Source organism: Calidris pugnax, unplaced genomic scaffold (genome assembly GCF_001431845.1).
Source record: "Calidris pugnax isolate Ruff unplaced genomic scaffold, ASM143184v1 scaffold314, whole genome shotgun sequence".
Taxonomy (NCBI): Eukaryota; Metazoa; Chordata; class Aves; order Charadriiformes; family Scolopacidae; genus Calidris; species Calidris pugnax.
Window position 1 is genome coordinate 244866 of NW_015091027.1, and position 18902 is coordinate 263767.

At 56.8% G+C, this 18902-nt stretch overlaps 1 protein-coding gene across 1 annotated transcript in view; it reads left to right on the forward strand.

Moving 5' to 3' along the window:
• Positions 1-18144, forward strand: part of SFRP1 (secreted frizzled-related protein 1) — a 19185-nt gene extending 1041 nt beyond the window's left edge. Inside the window, exons 3-5 of the mRNA XM_014955891.1 lie at positions 3-466; positions 6115-6192; positions 13744-18144. Of these exons, the coding sequence (XP_014811377.1) occupies positions 3-466; positions 6115-6192; positions 13744-14066 (865 nt within the window). The 3' untranslated portion in view covers positions 14067-18144. The remainder of the gene's footprint in view (positions 1-2; positions 467-6114; positions 6193-13743) is intronic.
• Positions 18145-18902: the final 758 nt, after the last annotated feature.

Here is an 18902-nt window from a genome sequence, read left to right on the forward strand (position 1 = left end):
GCCTGCGGCGGGGCCAGCGAGTACGACTACGTCAGCTACCAGTCCGACCTGGGCCCCTACCCCGGGGGGCGCTTCTACGCCAAGCCCCACCAGTGCGTGGCCATCCCCGCCGACCTGCGGCTCTGCCACAGCGTGGGCTACGACAAGATGGTGCTGCCCAACCTGCTGGACCACGAGACCATGGCGGAGGTGAAGCACCAGGCCAGCAGCTGGGTGCCACTGCTCAACAAGAACTGCCACATGGGCACCCAGGTCTTCCTCTGCTCCCTCTTCGCCCCCGTCTGCCTGGACCGGCCGGTCTATCCCTGCCGCTGGCTCTGCGAGGCCGTGCGTGACTCCTGTGAGCCCGTCATGCAGTTCTTTGGCTTCTTCTGGCCCGAGATGCTCAAATGTGACCAGTTTCCCCAGGACGACGTCTGCATTGCCATGACGGCTCCTAACGCCACCGAGGTCTCCAGGCCCAAAGGTAAGGTGTGACCAACGCTCCAGCCCTGCTCCCAGCCCTCTCCTCTCAGCTGATGGAGCAGGCATTAGCCCATGAGGGGCTGCGTGGGGCTGAGGGGGGTCTCACAGGAGGAGGCTGATCTGAGCTCTGCTTCTCGGCAGCAAAACTCCAGCCTCTGGGTGCTCTGTGAGCACTCCTGTCCCAAGAAGGTGGGACGCCCTGCCAGCTCCATTGCTGGAGGCATGGCGGGTGCGTGGCTGCTCTGACCCCACCGGGCTCCAGCCCCTGATGGACCAGGGCTTAACCTTCCATCCTCCAGGTCCTGCACTGCCCTGGCAGCAGCTTCTCTGCCAAGCCCGACTCCAATGGGGTTGTTCTTGACCACAGGACACGTGGTCCCCACGGCAGAAAGCACTGTCTGACCGGAGTAAATGGTGACAGTAATCCTGAGGGGGTACCTCGCTTCCCGAGCTGTGCTGGGGGAGAACTGGGAAACTGGGTGGAGATCCATCCCTGCCCTCCCGGGTGCTGGCGAGGGGGCAGGAGGCTTGTCAAGGAACGACTGGGGAAAGTGGATGTGATTCTTGTTTGTTTTCATGATGTTTGGGAGGTCTGTTTGGTGCTGGACTGGCTTGTTTGTGCGAGTTGCAATGAGTTCGACTTGTTGCAGAAAACTTTTAAAAGAAATAAATATCCTGGTGTCGCTTTGGCATCCTGCCTCGGGGCGCTTTGAGAGGGGGATATTTGTAGAGGGAGAAGGCAGTGGGCTGGGAAAGTGCAGCACTTTCCTGTGCGGAGCCTTGTTCCAAGGGATTCAGGGGGGACGTGGTTCGGGTGCTCGGGAGGAGCCCCGGGACCAGGAGCTGTGTGTGGAGCTGACCCACTGCTGTGGCTTCTGTGCTGCCTCTGGGGCTCGTCGGGAGGGATGGTTGCCCTTTGCCGTGGCCACTCGCCTGCAGGTACCTTTGCAGACAAAGGCTTTACGTGGTGCTCGGCGGGGAGCCCTCGCCCAGCCTGCGGGGACGGCACAGCATTGTCCCACTCATCCCAGCGGGACTCGCACTTTGGGGATCCCTTCAGTTATGGGGCAGGAGGGGAGGGTGTCCTGCAGCAGAGGGGTGACACCCTGGGGTGTCCCCGGGAGCCAGTGCAGGGCACGGGGGAGCGATGGCGTGGGGGGACGGGGCAGTGGGGAGGGAGGATTGAGCTCGACACCCTCTGGAGCCACACAGGGAGCTCTGCCAGCCCTCGGCAGGGGTGCCCGGGGGCAGGTGGGGTGTGAAGCCTGTGCCCACCCCGGGGTGAGGTTTGGCTGCTCCCCCCGACGGCAGCACAGCCACGCTGCCTTCCGAACCGCGGCTTGGGCTTTCTGATGCGATTGCTGGAGGAAGCTCTTTGTTTTCCAGGAAGGCTCAAAAATCATCTATCCTGTGTGAACCTAGACCCTTGGTCAAGACCGCGGCCGCATCCTGCGCTGTGGGTACAAAGGCCGCTGTTACTCCTCAGGGACTTGCAGCCAAGCGTGCTCCCGGTGCAGCCGGGTCTGAGCCATTGTGGTAGAGCTGCCCCTTCCAAGGTCCGAGGCAGTTTGAGCTGTCTGCAGGTCATTCATTTTAGAGACATTAATGAACCAAGCCTGGGAACAGTCATCTAGATGAGCAGCATCAGCTGGGTTTTCCCTTGTGCATTTAACAGCTCACTTTCTGATCACCTCTCGGACCTGTCCTGATGGCAGCATCGGGCTGGGATGTCTCTGCTCTCTTTGGGTGCTGCCAACGTGCCTGTTGGCACAGTATTGGGGCACCATGGTGTTCTTCACAGGCATCGCTAAAGGGGCTTTGTACAGGGGATTACATCAGGACCCGTTTCGGGTACAGAGAGGCCTCCTTCTGCACAAGCTTTAGGGTTTATGAACTTGTTCTTGGAGTGACCTGTAAATGGGAGCTGGGTGAGCATTGCCAGGAAGTATTGCAGCCACTTGGATAAACCGCTGTCTGCTAAATGGCTTTGCAAAACTTATGTCCCAAGCACTTTTGAAGGAGCAGTTTGTTTGCAAGGATGTTTACAGAAAGTAAGTTTTTAGAATTGTTGTCCAAATGTGAACTCTCTTCATCATTCAGTGGAAAATGGAAAAAATGTAAAAGTATAAGATTCTTCACATCCCCTGGCTGCTTGGAAGTGTTTCAGGAGGAAACCCTTGCATGTGCCATAGCTGAGTCCTGGCAGCTGTGGAGGTGTTGGGCCGAGCTCCCTGTGCCCGTCGTGCCAGCTGGGGCACTGCTCTGTGAGGGGATGAGAATCTTGCTAGAAATTGCTTCTTGGAGCTGCGGAGGGCAGCCCCCGCTGCTCTCCCTGGGTGAGCCGGCTTTCGCGGCCGCGGCAGAGGGATCTGGCTTGTATTCTCCAGGAGTGACCTTTGGAGGGTGAAGCTCCACGAGCCACATACGCCGTGTGCTGGGACACTCTTGTGTCCAGCTTAGAGTGGACAGAGCAGATTTAAAGTTAATTTAAGTTAATTAAACTTAAGTGGCTGCTGCCGTAATGTGAACGGACGCAGCCGGGTCTCCTGCTGGCGTGGTCCAGGTGGGATCTGTGCATCATGGCAGCGATGGCAGGGCCAGACCCAGCGCTTGGTCCCATTGCAGACGAGGGGTGCCCCTGGCCGAGCATGATGGTGCCACGGCCGTTCAGCCCCCGTCCCGCTGCCAGGTCCTCCCCTTCGCCCGGGGCTCTGCCGACGGAGACCCACAGTCCATGTTTGTCCCAGAGCCCCTTCAGTCTCGGGCCCTGGGGTGTGTTTCCTGTTGATTCAAAGAGGGTCAGGACCCAGCAGTGTCCCCCCTTTTCTCCGGGCACTAATAAGAACGAGCCCTTTCAGTATTTTTCCCCATTAACACCTTGAAATTGGAATTTGTTTCTGCCTCTCAAAGAGCTGACCTGCTGAATTCCTTTCTCCTTAAGCAGGAGGCGGTAAAGCCTGCAGGCCCACAGGATGCATCAGGGGAGTTGCAGATTAATATAGCATTACACATTCCTTCTCCTGCCCCTGGAGTAAGCTGGCTCTAAAGCCAGGCGGTAGAAAATGGTCAGCAGGGACAGAACGAGCTGGAAGCAGGCGGAGGTTGTGCTCGGAGTGGAGCTGTCGACGGCAGGAGATGGACTGGGAAGGCAGGCAGTTTTGGGATATCGTGGCTCCATGGAACAGCAGTGTTCCTGGGGCGCAGAGCTGTGCGGGAGCTGGTCGAGCCCCTGACGTTCATGTTCCTGACCTTGGTGTGATGGGGTGTCCCATAGGAGAGGAGCGTTTCCCATCCTCTTGGCATGAGACAGTGTCCCCTGGCAGCCCTGCAGGCATGTCCGTGCTGCGACGGGGCGGGGATGGAGGATGCTCCCCACATGTGGAGCTGCTTGGGTGCCTGCGGTCACTCGCCAGGCCACGGGGGTCCCGGCACAGGGCGACAGTGATGTGTGTGGGGTTTACCATGGCAGGCGAGGCTGCTGCTGGCACGGCAGTGGGCAATGCTCACCCTGCCCAGGACATCATGGAGCTGCAGGGAACTGTCTTCTCTGTGGCGAGAGGTGCGTTGGCGGGACAGACCTGCAGCACAGTGGGCAGACACGTGCGGTGTCGCCAGTGGGAGGGATGGCTGCTGGAGGGGCTCCCTGCTGGGAAGGGGTACCTGCCACCCTGGGTGTGCCAGAGCCTTACCAAGGGCTGCTGTAGGACAGCTAAAACGAAGCCCGGGTGTTCACCAGGGAACAATGAGTCTTATTTTCCATTTTGGGTTTTTTTTTCCCTTTGGTTGCCTGGAAAGCTTGGGAGGTAGCCACAGTCGTAGCTGCCACGTTGTTTGTCTGGCCCATGTAGCTTGGCCAGTCTCCTCCTGTGCACTTGGGCTGCCGAGGCACACGAAAGGCTTTGCCCGCTGGGATGTGTGGAGATGAGGGATGGCAGGTACCCCCTCCGGTCCCTGAGGGTGGTCCCCAGCGCAGTAACCAACTCTTGGCAGCGCAGCAGGGAGAGACCGCTGGGCTGTCACCCTCCTGCCAGCATCCCCTCTCCCTCAACACAAGCTCATTAAATGCACTGGATGGAAATGCAGCCTGGATGGAAATATTCTGACTGCTGATTTTAAAAATAAAGCACTTTGGATGTCATCATGTCCCCAAAGGCTCCTGTCGGTGTCACTCTAAGTTAATTCAGTAAAAGTGGCAATTGCACGTTAGGGTTTTGGAAGAGGGAGTCAGGCAGGTGATGGGGGCTCTCATGGGTACTGAGGGAGCGGGGCTGTGAAGGCATCTACTGGGGGCTGTGAAGGTTGCCGTGTGACTGGCACATCGGGGTGATGGGGGGGGCCAATTGCTCTGCGTGTGTGATTAATGAAGACATGGTGCCTGACCCCAGGAATTAGCGTTTGGCAGAGAACAGGTTTGGGGGAATGAGAAGGGAAGAACAAGCCACGGAAATCAAATGTCTCGCCTGAAATCCCATGGGGCGTCTGTGACTGAGGAGACTCAACTCTGTGGTGGGCGCGAGTCGAGGCTGTGCCTCCCTTGCCAGCTGTTCTGTGCTCTCTGTAACACCCCTGTTTTTTCTGTTCCCAGCACTGTGGGTTTTGCTGGCCAGGCTGAGGGCTGGAAGGGGTGAGAGCTCCGTCTGCACGCAGGGACCGGCAAGTGTTCCGCTGCACTGTCCCTGAGAATAATTCCCTTGTGTGGGAAAAAGCCCTCCGTCCTCCTGGACCGGGAACAGAAGCAGCATCTCCCAGCTCAATAAATTCATCCGCCAGTAGCACAAATCTGCGTCTGTGCTGCTGGGTGGTCTCTGCTCCGGCTGGAGACAGGAACCTGGAAACAGATTTTTATTCTCTGGGTGAAGTGAGCTTTCCTCCCAGGATGGATCCCGATGAAATGTTCTGGTCTGGCTTTTCCCGAGAGGAGGATGTTGGCTGGCGAGCAGAACTGGCTCTCCTCTGCTGGAGCCACGAGCTGCCCTACAGGGTGTAGCCAGGCCGAAACCAAAAAAGAGATGATGTTTGCTCTCGGGATCGTGCTGGAGAGTCTTCTGGAGGGGAACAGCGCACGCAAGAGATGTGCGGGTCCCTCACCAAGCAGCACTGCTCTGGGCAGGGTGGGATGGAGGCAGGCGAGGGGCTCACCATGTGATGCCCGGGCAGCCTGCGAGGTGGTCCCTGGCACTGAGGGGGACCCTGCACCGAGCTGGGCTGTGACACCCCTGCCTGGCTCCGGGGCAGCCTCCGGGCACTGTCCTCCTGCCGCACCAGGTTTGGCCACCATGTGCCTGTCTTGGCACACTGCGGGGAGGGAGCATCCGTGGGCTGCGGGCCATGCCCTGCGGCAAGCGGCTGCCCTCAGCTGAGTGCCTGGCGCTGGAAACCTCTCTCCTTGCCAGCCCTGTCCTCCCGCTCTTGGCAGCTGCCTGCCCCTGCCCGTGCCGGCCTCGGGGCCACCAGCAGCGCTGGCAGGAGGCCACTTGTGGCCAGCACTGCCCTGTGATCCGGTGGATGGCTCCTGACCCCCAGCAGAGTGTTGTCTCTCAGAGCTGGGACCCCATGTCAGGGTGCCTGGCATGTGCCCCCTTCAAGGGCAGCCGGCTCTGTGGTGCTCCTTGAGCTGGCTCCTCACCACCTCTTCTCTCCTCTTGCCAGGAACGACCGTGTGTCCCCCTTGCGACAACGAGATGAAGTCGGAGGCCATCGTGGAGCACCTGTGTGCCAGCGAGTTTGGTAAGGAGGGGCGCTGGGGGTGTGGGGCCTCTCCATGGGGTCACCGTGGCTCCTGTGGGCCAGCTCCTGGACCACTGCGTTTCCCTGCCCGGCCCCAGAGCTGTGTGGCCAGTGGTGTGGCTGGTGTGGCCACATTGCCCGCGGGCCTTCCCCGAGGCTGGGCCTCTAGATGTCAGTGTCGGCGCGCGGAGGCGGGTGGTGGGATGGGATGGGACGGGATGGGATGTGTCCGGCTCCTGATGCCGAGCATGACCGGTGGCCGTGCCTGCGCCCTGCCATCACCCCGGCCATGGCGTGGTGGCCCTGAGCGTCTCTCCTGCCCTGCCTGCTGAAACGCCGCGGGATGGGGCCCAAGCACAGGATCCACCAAACTGGTCATGCTCTGGGGCCCTGCTGCTGCCACCGGCCCCAGCTGCCAGCAGAACCAGACGGTGTCGGTCTGGGGATGGGGCAGAAGTGGCAGTGCCTGTTCTTTGGTGATCTCAGGGACATTTGCAACTCAACCCTGGTGTTCCCTCCCATGCTCGTCTTGTGTGGGTCCCTCCACAGGGTACGCTTCTCCAGGGACAGACGGCTCCAATGTGGGTTCCCCCACTGGGTCCCTGCTCCAGCACAGGCTCTCCACAGGGTCACAGCCTTCTTCGGGCATCCCCCTGCGCTGGCGTGGGGTCCTCCACAGGCCACAGGGGATCTCTGCTCCACCATGGACCTACACAGTCTGCTCTGGTGCCTGGAGCACCTCCTGCTCTCCCTCCTCACTGACCATGGGGTCTGCAGGGCTGTTCCTTTCACAAACTCTCACTTCTCTCTTCGGTTGCATTTGCTCTTTACAATTGCAGGAATGATGTGGTGGATGGACCCTTATTCTGGTTGCAGTCACGCAGGAGCAAAGGAGCTTCTTCCTTCCTCCAGACTGCTTGTACGGCTGGGTTTCTTTTTAGCAAAGTTATGCTGCTCTTGTCAAGTCCAGGTGTAAAAACCCAAAGCCAGCCCTTGTCTAGCTGGGGCCAAGCAGTGAGCTTAAATAATGCAGAGCTACTTGAAAGCTGTGTCCTAAATATATTATGACTGAGTGAGTGAGTCAGACAATCATAGGTAAACAGACCTTCATTTAGAGAAAGAGTATCACAGGGAAAAATATTAGCTTTCTCAGATCAAACCTAGAATTAACTGGTTTTGACATCCTTGCTGGTGTATGTAACTTTCCCGGAAGGTTATTAAAGGCATATTGAACAAGGTGTGCATTCCTCGGGGATTAGCACTTGAATGTGCCTTGTGCTAGAGCGCGCTATGCAAACCCAAACCTGCTCTGCATGCCGGCGTATTACCCTTTCTGCTGGAAATGAATTCTCCACTCTCCTGCAGATTTGGAATGCAAAAAGTCCTAAGTTCAGCGCTGGCTTTTTCTAACACGGGAAAGCATCAACAGGAACACCCCTGTAATAGTTTCCCAGGAATGTGCGTGCTTCCAGCAGGGTTGGGTAAGGGGGGCACCGATCCTGCGCGGAGCCTGGCCGGGGAGCGGGACGCGCTGTTCTCCTGGCTGTTGGGCCGACCACTCAGCGATGGGTGAGATGGAGAACTCTGAGCTGTGTCCCACACAGGCGTGAGACGATGCATGGGACCTCCCCCTGTCCCACTGCATCCATGGGGAGAGACTGCAGGGACATTCCTGGCCCTTGGGGAGGGAGTGAGTGGGTCTTGGACCAGCACCCCTGGTTGGGGCAGGGGGTCTGTGCCCTGGTCTGCGGTGACAGAGGCATCACCCCGGTCTGGGGGCTCTGGGCTTGGGAACCTGTATCCTGGAGGGGCACTGGCTGGGTGGCAGCAGTGGCTTCATTGCCAGCAGGTCACTGCGATCCCTGTCACCTCCCTGGAGGCACGCGAGGAGCAAGCCGAGGTGGTGTCCTGCTGGGGGGCAAGTGCTGGGAAGGGAAACACGAGTTTAACCGCATGGTTGTCATCAGTCTGTGCCGCTAAGTATACCCCCCGTGCTCTGGGATGGTTACACAACGGGGAGCAGAGGCCAAGCCAGAAACATTCACGGCCTTGGTGGAGTGGCTTGAGACACTGACTTGCCCACAGGGTAAGTTGGTTATTGGGAAATTTTGTGGTGACAGCATCCAGAGGATGGAAATATTTCTTGGCAGGCAGCTCCCAGGGAAGGGCTGTGGCAGCTGGGCAGAGAGATTACCCTGCACTCGAGAGCAGGGCAGAGATGGGATACGGGTCCTACCTGTGCCCTGCAAGGGAGAGTGGAGCAGAGCTCCTGGGGATGTCCCAGGGGATGGAGAGGAGTCAGCGGAGGAGGCCTCGGCTGCAGGAAGTTTTCTCGAAGCATAGTGCATGGTCCTCGGATCTTTGTTTAGTCTTGGGGGTTACTGTCATGGGGTGATTTCTCAAGGAGAGCTGTTTATCTGGCACTAAAATAAACTCCTGTCCCTTCAGGCTGAGGTTTCTCATGCACATCCACCAAGGTAAACACTGGCAGCTGACAGGTTACAGACCCTCATCAAAGCTGGGCTCCTACAGTAAATGTTTAAATGAGCGTGTGCTGCGCGGGGCAGCTGTCGGTGCGTCCCACACCGATTCAGCGATGTTCCTGTGGGTTTCACTTGCACCCCAGTGGCTGAGTACAGCCAAGATGCAAGAAGCACCATGCCCATCCCCTGTGGCTGGGAGTGGGGCTGCGGGAGTGTGGGGCAGGGGGTGTCAGTGAGGCATCAGTGGGGCAGGGACCCTCACCCGGGGGTGTCAGTGCGGCATCAGTGGGGCAGGGACCCTCACCCGGGGCACGGAACAGTGTGGGGGCCGGGCCAGGTGTGTGTGAGCTGATGCAGTTCGGGTTTTGGTGCGTCTCAGGTGTGCGGGGGGATGGATGGGTGGGTGGGCGGGTGGGTGGATGGGTGGATGGATGATGGAGTGTGAGATCATTCTTGGGTGATCTCCACAGGGTGATCTCCGCAGCCGCCTCCCCCAGCCCCCCGGGGCTGCAGCCAGGGTTTGCTCCTCACCCCTCGTGCCGGCGGGGCTAGCCCTGGAGTTCATTCCTCTCTCTGTTTCTCTTGGTGATTTTATTTATTGTTTCTGCCCTTTCTCTGGGGTCTGAGGGGATCCTGCTGAAGGGGCTCTCTGCGCTGGAGACTGCAGTACAATCAATACATGCTGTTTATTTTTTCCCGTGACTGACAGCTCCTTGCCTGCAGCCTTCTCCTGTTACAGCCCTAATGTGTCTTCTGGCAGGTTTCCTCCTCCTGAGTGATTTCTAAAGGAAGGAGCAATGAGGCCGAAGGAACAGCAGAGCTTTCCCTTCTCTCACGTTCCCTTCCCTGCCCCTGAGGTGCTGGTGTGGGGCCCCTGCCTGTGCAGGCAGGAGAGCAGCAGAGACAGCGTCCCGCTCCCAGGCTCCTGCGTGCTCAAAAAGAGGGTTTTTAGGTGCCTGCGGGGCACAGCCATGGTGGTGGCACAGTGAGCAGGGCCCCCCCAGTGCAGCACAGTCCTTGGGGACACGGGGAGCATGCCTGAGCCTAGTGCTGGTGTTTTTTTTTGCTGGTACTTTGCTTCCGGGGACACTCACATGGTGCTCCCAGTTTACCTGGGAGACTGCGTTTCCTCTTTGCCCTCGCTGGGAGTGGGACTGGAAAGCTGGAGCTGTAGGGACATGGATAAGAATTGTTTCAGGTTGTGCTTTGTCAGGCTGGACCCTGACCGGCTTCTTGGGGCCTTTGCTGCGCTTGGAGCTGCTGCTGCCAAGAGTAATTTCTCTCCAAGTGAGCAAACACTTTCATACACCCTGTTTCATATTAGCAGAAATAAAAAAAAGACATTTTTATATCTCCAGCGCTCCCTACTCTCTCTGCATTAGAGATAGCAGAGCTGTGCTGCCATTTGATAGGAGCCGTTTGTTGTTGGGGCCAAATTCCTGGCTTGGTGTAAGGGGTGCCTCCCCCCGGGGCTGGGTCTGACCCTCTGCTGAGGGCTGGGGATGGGGCAGCTGAGCATCCAGAGCCACCACGATCCCTCCTGTGCATCCGCCCTGGGCATCCTGGTGTTGGAGCAGCCCAGAGGGAAGCACAAGGTGGCTTGGGGACAAGGAGAGGAGGACCTGGGAGGGGATGAGGATGCCTGTGCTGGCCTTCTCTCCCTACTCCGATGGTTGCTGGTGGCATGGTCCTGCTGGATGGTGCCCTGGGAGAAGACAGGGCTGGTTGATGTTGCAGTGTTGTGTTGGGAGCAAGGATGCTGGGGGAAAGTGGGTTATATCTGATTGTGGTGTTGGCAGCTCCCTGTGGCAGCAGGACTAGTGACAGGGTCGGTGCCCGTGCTGGGCTTCTGGCACCGGCTCTCCTGGCTGGCAAACGCTGGCGAGTGGCTCGTGCCTGGGCAGACATCAGCTTCTTGACAGCAGGGCTGAGGAAGGGCACGTGTGGGTTTAGCACCCGGGAGGATTTCTGCTGCTGTAAACACAACGTGGCCGAGAGCTGCCGAGTCCCAAATTAAATCCTGAAATCTGCCTTTGTTGTGTTTTGTTTTTTCCCTCCCAGCCTGACTAATGCTTTCACTTCTGTGTTTTCTGGGAAGAGCCTTTGAAGTGGGCGGCTGGACGCTGGCTTGGGCTAGGGGTCTCTGGCCAGGACTTGCCTGCGAGTGGATGTGCTGGCCAGCTGGCAGGGAAAGGTGTTTTGGGACCAGGTATGGCACACAAGGAGAACCTCTCCCTGTGCCTGGCAGGAGTCCCCCTTGCCCCGAGCACCATCAGCCGCACAGCCCAGGGCACTGCTGGAGGGGAGAGGGTCCTGCTTGGCCAGTCCCTGTCCCTGTCCCTGCGGGCATGGATGTCCCAGGGCGGTGTGCAGCATCCCTGGGGATCCCCTGGCACCGTGTTGCACTGGATCCGGTGTAGTGTCTCAGCACACTGGCAATGTCGCAAGCAGAGTGGAGACAATGCCTGGCTGGAAAGGGCTTTCCTGGTTTTATGTGTGGTCCTGGCTGTAGCCGGCCACCAGCTACAGCCACACCAGCTGGCCACCAGCGCTGGGGTGGAGAGAACAGGCTCCTCTGCCATCACCTCTCCTGGTGTGGCCCAGACTCGGCCCTGGTCCCCTTGGTGCTCCCGTAGACAGGGAAGCTCGTGGTCTCTCGGCAGCCCCCGAGGCTCTGTCTGCCTGCGGGTGCTCACAGGGAGGGGAGCGAGAGCCTTTCCCTGTGAGCGCCTCGGCCAGCATCCTCGGGAGCAGGGTGGAGGCTTCGATTACCAGGAGCTTGGGTTGAAGAGGAAGGTGTTGAGTGCGTTTGGTGAGAAGATGTGACTGCAGCTTAGTGAGGGTTTGGTAAGAGGTTGTGCTGGAACCTGTGAGCGTCACCTGAGAGCCAAGGGGAAGATGTGCTATCCCGAGGGGGCAAGCATGGGGGTGTATGGGGGGGCGGAAAGGCCAGGGCTCCCAGGGAGGAGGCAGTTTGCTTTGACAGCCCCTTTGGATCCCGGAGCCAAGACTCAACCTGTCCCACTCAAGCTGTTTCCAGCAGCAGGGATGGGGGGTTCCCGGGGCCGGGGGGACACTGGGAGGGCTGCAGTGGTGAGCGCTCGATGGCCCCCCTGAGAAACGAGTCCTTCCTGCCCGGGAGTCTCACCTGGAAATGGGTCTGAGCGTAAGGAGGGTTGCCCCAGCAGGGGAGCAAGGGGATGCTGGGGACCAGGGGACCAGGTCACTGGCAGATGGGTGAAAACTAAGCAGTGATTGTAATTACTTTTTTTTTTTTCCCTTTGCTCACGTGAGGGCTCCGTCTGCAGCGAGGTCCTTCAGGCTGCCCTGCAGGGACAGGAGCTGCTCCCCCAGCACAGGGTTACCAGGCCTTCTTTGTGTGATACTTGGAGCAGAACAGCACCTCTGCCGGCTGCCAGATCGTTTTCTTCCTCCAGCAACAAGGATCTAAACTTGCAGCGATCACAGCAAAGCAATTTGCAAACGAGCCGTTTTGAAAAAGTCTCTTATTACTGGTGTTATGCCATTCCTCCTGCACTGGCAACCACCACGCTTAGTGCAAGAGTTCAAAGTCAGAGCGGATAAAGAAATTGAGGTTCATATTGAGGGATGCTGCTGCTGCTGCCCGATTAATGTCATGGAGCTTAGAGCTGCCTGAAAACTACTTGCTCCATTTTCCAGATTTGTTGCAAATTGATCTGGTTCAGCGTCTTTAGCTCCTTAAAGCTCGTGTCTCTTTAGCTTCTTAAACATCTTGAATTTGGAAAACAGATGGAATGAAAATTTCACTTAGGTTTCCAGTCCTGGATTACTTTCTTGTACAGTAACAGTATAACACGACTGAGCTCTTGGCAAACACAGCAGGCATTTCTGGCACAGGGGCAGATAAATACCATTACTGCCGCTGCCAGCGCAGGGGCTGGGAGCACCAGGGGGACGCGGAGACTCTGCTGCCGTCCCGGGTTGTCGTCGGGCGGGCTGTCCTGCTGCCATTTGTGTCTGGAACAGTGAGTGGAGCTGCCCTCCAGAAAGCAACGTGTGCTCCTTGCTACAAGTTCCAGCAGAGCAAGACTTCAAGGAACGATGCTGCGGGGACCCGTCTCCCTGCCAGAGCCAGAGGCTTCTGCATGCAGACTGCTGCAAGCAAATGGGAAGGGACAGCAGACAATTAATCACCTATCCCAGCACTATTTATCTGCAGCTCTGAAGTAAACTCCCAAATGATGAAAATATGTTAGTAATTTTTGGCCATATGTGCTTTTCCCCAAAAATGAGGCAGAGCCAAATGGCACAGAAGTGATACTTTAATGTACAACACATTTTCATCATTTTTCCCATGTATACTAAATTCCTCTTCATGGTCGTGGCAAAGGAACGTTAACTTCGTTTTTAATTCGGGTTGCGATTAACTCGGGGAAAATGCTGAACCCAGAGAGGAAAATATTTTTCCATGGAAGTTGTATGGGATTAACTCTGCTCTTCCTGGGAAGGTGCAGGCGTGTGGCAGCTCCGTGCGGATCCCCCCCACGCCGCTGTTTGCCAGGGGCTTCCAGCTCTGTGCTCCCTGCCGGGAAACTTGTTGGCGGGCAGCTGGGGCCAGGAGTGACCGCAAACAAATGCTTGAGAAGCCAAGTTGACCTTTCAAATGGCCCTTTCAAGAGCCTCTCCATGGGTCTAGAGCAAGGAAATCACCTTGTTTGCCCAGCTAAGGTTTTGCTAGCCCAGAGTGTGTCACCAACCAGACCAGTCTCCCTCAAATGGAAAGCGGCCAGTGCTTTTCTGGGGCAAGGGGAACAGAGATGTCGGTGTTGCACCTCAGTGCTCTCCTGGGCACGGGGATGGCTCCTCTTCAGGTGTGAGGGGTTTGGTGTCGCGGTCACTGAGTGACAGTGCCGAGAGGGAGCGGGGCCGGTGTCTGGGGATCTGCAGCTGGGCAGAGGCTGCTGTGTCCTGGGGGGACAGTGATGGTGCCCCCCCCGCCCCCAGCCTCGCTCAGCAAAGGCTTTGTGCCTGCAAAGGCTGCTCAGGAGTCATTTTGTTTTCCCCCTCTCCCTGGCTTGTCTTTCAGCTCTTAAGATGACCATAAAGGAAGTGAAGAAGGAGAACGGGGACAAGATGATCGTCCCACGGAAGAGGAAGGCGCTGAAGCTGGGGCCCATCCGGAAGAAGAACCTGAAGAAGCTGGTGCTGTTCCTGAAGAACGGGGCCGACTGCCCCTGCCATCAGCTGGAAAACCTCGGCCACTACTTCCTCATCATGGGCCGCCAGGTGAAGACCCAGTACCTGCTGACGGCTATCTACAAGTGGGACAAGAAGAACAAGGAGTTCAAGAAGTTCATGAAGAAGATGAAGTCTCCCGACTGCCCAACGTTTCCATCCGTTTTCAAGTGATGCGGTGGGCGGCAGGAGAGCCGCCGCCTGGACCTCGCGCAGCCCGGCATGGCAGCTTGGCCTTGCTCCTCGGCCGCGGGGATGCGGAGCCCTCCTGCTCCTCCTCGTGCTCCTCGGAGCTCCCCTCGCCGACCCCAGCCCTCCCACCTCCCCGCTGCCGGCATTTTCCTGCTCGCCCGGGCATGCAAGGGTGACACACGTGCACCGAACGGTCGCTGAGGTCGCACGCGATTTACGTCTGCAATATCCAAAGAGCTATTGCTGTACGGATTGTACATTCATTTAAATAGCATCTATCAGGTACAGAGGGCAAGCGGAGGGGTGTGGAGTGATGTCAAGAGATTACACGGTTGCAGAAAGGACCCTTGTGACCATGTTACTCCCATCTTTGTGGCTGCAGGATGACGCTAAACGAACTCCTGTTTGAGCCAGAGCCGGCCAGTTAGAAAAACATCCCATCCTCACAATAAAAGTTAAAAAAGGAGTAGCGGAGAACCCATTACCTCCTCTGATAAAACCTCCTGATAGCTAATTGCCCTCACTGTAAAAAAATCCCACTGTAGCCTAAACCTGCTTAGTTTAAGCCTTAACCCTGGGGTCCTCGTGGTGCCTTGATCGTCTGGATCGGGGAGCACCCCCCTCACCAGCATCTCCTGTAACGTGTCACTGGGACGCCTGCCTGGCCCCTGCGAGCCGAGCTGGCCGAGCCCCCTGAGCTGGGGCCACGCTGCTGCTCCTGCTCCCGCCTCCCGGTCCCCATGGTCCTGTCCGGCGGGATGGGGTGGCCCTCCAGGCTCGCACGGTCCCCGGCCACTGTGGCATCCCGTAGAGCATCCCCAGCCACCACCTCCCGTTCCCGTGGGGCCGGCGCTGCTTCTGCCCAGACTCCTGGTTCAGTTTTGGCCGCGAGGAAACGCGTCCTGTTTTCCGGCCATCCCAGCAGCCTGGGGCGCCCCGTTGGGGACAGCTCCCCACCAGCTCCTCCAGCGTATCACACTCCCCAACTTCACCGATGATACTTTTATAGTTTCTTCAGGCTGCTGGCAGAACACCAGACTGCAGAAGGCTGAGAACTGGTCCCGATGGAGTGCCGCGGGAAGTGCATCGTCTCCATCTTTCCCTCCTTGCTGTCGCTGGGGGACCTATCAGTTTCCAGGTTTTTCTCTGTTTGATGTGTGACAGCTTGGCTTTGTATCATTCTGGGGCTTTTTTCCTTAATCAAAATGTCATGTTAGTGTGAGGTCAAATAGTTTATGAAAGACAAAGAATATTGCATCCAAATGATTGCATTTATCGACCAAGCTGAAATTCATTATTCCATTAATTGGACAAGTTCTCTTTTCCACAGACCTGTATTGCTCCACTTTAATTATACTCTCCTGCTTCCATTCAGCGTTCTCATCAATCACGATTACTCCGAGAGAATTAATATCTTGCGATCTGAGATAATCATGTTGTACTGCAGTTAAGTGAAATAACAAATCCTCATTTTTGAGGTTTAAACCAACCCCACTCAAAGCTGGTAAATTAATTATTCTTTAGCTCGGGAGTGCTGCTTATTCCCCACGTGGGGATGGAGCTGTGGACTTGGTTGTAGAATTGGGTGAAGAAGCCGAGCGCACTGAGGAGTGATGTGTCACAGCGAACAGAGAGAGGGATTTAGGACGTGAACTCTGTAGAAAGGTTGTCTTAGGCCACCATTTGTAGTAGTGTTGTTTCTTTGATGCAAAGTTAATCGTTGTAGATAATGTGCTTTATCAGTGAATTAAAGAAATAAATAAACCATGGGCTTCAACATCGCAGATGGATGAGGTGAAGCTGGGGACAGACCCGCTCCTGACAGACCCAGCCCCGTCAGGAGCAGGTCGTGGCGCAGCCGGTCCCCGCGGGGCTGAGGGGCTGGTGACCGCGGAGCAGCCGCAGCGACGGCGCCCAGCAGAGCCCCGTGGGGACTGGGACAGGACCCCCCCGGATCCCTCCCAATGGCTGGGGGGCAGCGTGGGAGGAATTGCTTCTGTGTCAGAGAGAGATGCTCTGGCATTTAATTGGGCTGGGTTTCTGTGCTCAGGCTGCTGGTGGGTGTCCTGTTGGCCACCTCTGGAAACCTGCTGGGTAAAAGGCTCTTGATTTACTGTTTGAAAAATGCATATTTCAGCAGGAAGCATCAAATCAAAGAGCAAACCAGTTCACATGTGCTTAGAGCCACTTGCAGCCCTTGGCAGCCTTCGCTGCTCAGAAAGCCTGATTTTTCCACCATGGGTCTGGGGCCTGAGAGCCGGGATCCGGGGTGAGGCGAAGGGGATGGGGCAGGGTTCCCCTGTTGCTGCGGCACAGGCCATGGAACTGTGTCCCCGTCTTCATTAATACCCCTGCTGCTTTTTTCTGCACAAGTAGATCAGTTCTGCGATGTCCTGCGAGGGCAGTGTGGTCCTTCAGCCGGCGTCCCGGGGCTGAGGAGCCCCTGCGCCTCGGAGCTATCCCTGGGGAGAACTAATTATGACTGCAATTGCTTACTTACAGCATGACATGGCTGTATGTGAGTAGCTGCTCCGTCAGTTACTTCCAACACTCCTCTGACCCTGCATGTTTGTCCTTGAAAAGCCCATCGGAGCAGATTGGCACATCGTACTTCAGACACGGTATTTTGGACATTTCTATGTGTCTGGAAAGTAATTTTACCCTTCTCTCACCAAATTGCTTTGTGGTCGGTGCTGCGCGGATCCCGCAGGGGGGTCGGCCGGTTGTCACTCCACTTCCCTCCTGCTCTCTTGGTATGTGGAGGCTTTTGATAAAAATAACAGCACTGAAAGAAATGCCTTGGATATCACATCACGTTGTAAGCAGTTAAGGTATCTTTACATTTTGTTTTATTTTAGATAGTGACTTTAGGAAAGTGTGGCAGATGAGAGGGGACTGTGTTTCTGTTTGGAAATTTAGAGAAAGAGAAAATGTAAAAACCAGTGAAAATCACAGCGGAGAACAGCCTTCTCTGGGCAGCAAACAAAAGCCTGGGGCAAAATCTGGCAGTTATTGCCTTCCCGAGAGTCTCTGGACCCAGGGTGAGGGACCATGTCTGGGGGTTCACCCCCCCAGCAGACGCTGCCTGAGCCTCCCACCGTTCTGAGCCCCGGCAGCATCCGCTGGCGTGTCCAGAGAGCTGGGGCCTGGCACAGGGAGGGGAAGGTGCTTCTCATGGGCCAAGCCTCAACGCCCCAGTGACACATCTCTGCTGTGGGAGCTGAGACCGGGAGGCTCTGTCCTGCGGAGCATCCTCTGCTGATGGTGCTCCCCAGGAGGTCTGGGGGTGCAAGGGCTGCACGGGGCGGGTTGTGCGGGGCTGGGGTCGGGGGGGAGCTGCGCACCCTCGCCCAAAGGCTGTCTTGAGTGGGCAGCCAGTAAAGGGCAGTGCTGTGCCTTAATGCTGTGGGGCTTGGCATTTTGATTTACTTTTTGGGAAAGTGCTTGGTTTGCGGGTTTCTGGGGAGGTGCTGCCAAGCAGGACCCGTGTGCGGGAGGAGGTAAGAGAGGTGGGGGCAGGAGGGCAGGGAGGGCAGGGGTTCCCGTGTGTGGGGAACAGCCCTGTGTCCCCAGCTCCCCCCGTCTGTACAAGTGCACACCAGTGGGCACCGGGAGGAAAGGGGTGGAGGGGCTGGTATGTGCTTGGCAGAGATCTGCTCTGGTGTGAGGGCTTTGCTGGGCTCATTTACCTTGGAGACAGGAGGAGAACAGCTCAAGCTACTCGCAAGCTATTGCTTGAAGGCCGACCGCTGACAATATAACGGTGAGGGAGCGCACGGGAGCACACGGCCCGGGTGAGGATCGGTGCTCGGTGCAGGAACCGGCACCTGAGCAGAGCGGGGAGACCCTGCTGCCCGTGGGAGCCTCCTGCTCGAGCCCAGGCCTGGAGCAGCAGAGCACGGCAGCTTTTCTCACAGTGTATTTTGATGAAGAAATCTGTACTTGATTGTTTTACTTTGTTTTAAACTTGTGGTTGATATAAACACATTATGGCTTCTGTCTTCTCTCTTCTATGATTGGAACAAGAAACCCCTCAATAAAATGCCTTTTTTCTTTGAAAGTTGTTTTTACTATTGCCTTTTCCATATCGATTGCATTACTCATTCCATGTGGTGCTGACATCCCAGTGCCCCAGCACATTGTCTCCTTGTGAGACACAGCATCTCGCCACTACTGCTGACGAGGGGTGATGTAAAAGTTTAAATCTTAGATCCACAGTGTTGGAGGCAGAAAAATCTAATGTCAAATTACTGCTGCTGTATTACATTATTTTACCTATACAGTTGTTCCCCACTAAATATCCCTGTTGTGCACCAAGTAGCTGAAGCTCGTTTTAGTTTACTCCAGAGCAGAGAAAGGAGGGCAGTGAACCCCTCGTAGCAAACAGTGTTTCTGCAGGAATCACCTTCCCTTTACCTCCTTGAGAGTTGTCCACAGCTGAAGCTGGTCACAGGGAGAGCAGACATGCTGCCAGGGATCCTCCTGCCCTCTTGGACCAGCCTGTGCTGCTGTCAGCCCCCAGGTTGTTTTGATCAAAGTAATTTACCCACCCACCAGGTGAGGAATGGCCAAGTGATGAGAATGGGTCCCAGCTGTGGGTGGGAGGTTTGATTGCTTGGGGGAACCAACAAGTTTCCCCTCTCTACAGCACTTTGGGCTGGGGACATCGGCTGTGGCAGCGTTGGCACTGTGATCAGGTAGGGTTGGTTGCTCTCCTTTTCCCAGTCCAGAGCTGGTGTCTGGGGTGGTTCAGAAGTTGGGGTGAAGGCTGGCTCTTTGCTTTCCTGCTGGGTCTGTTGTAGCACAAACCAAAGCATG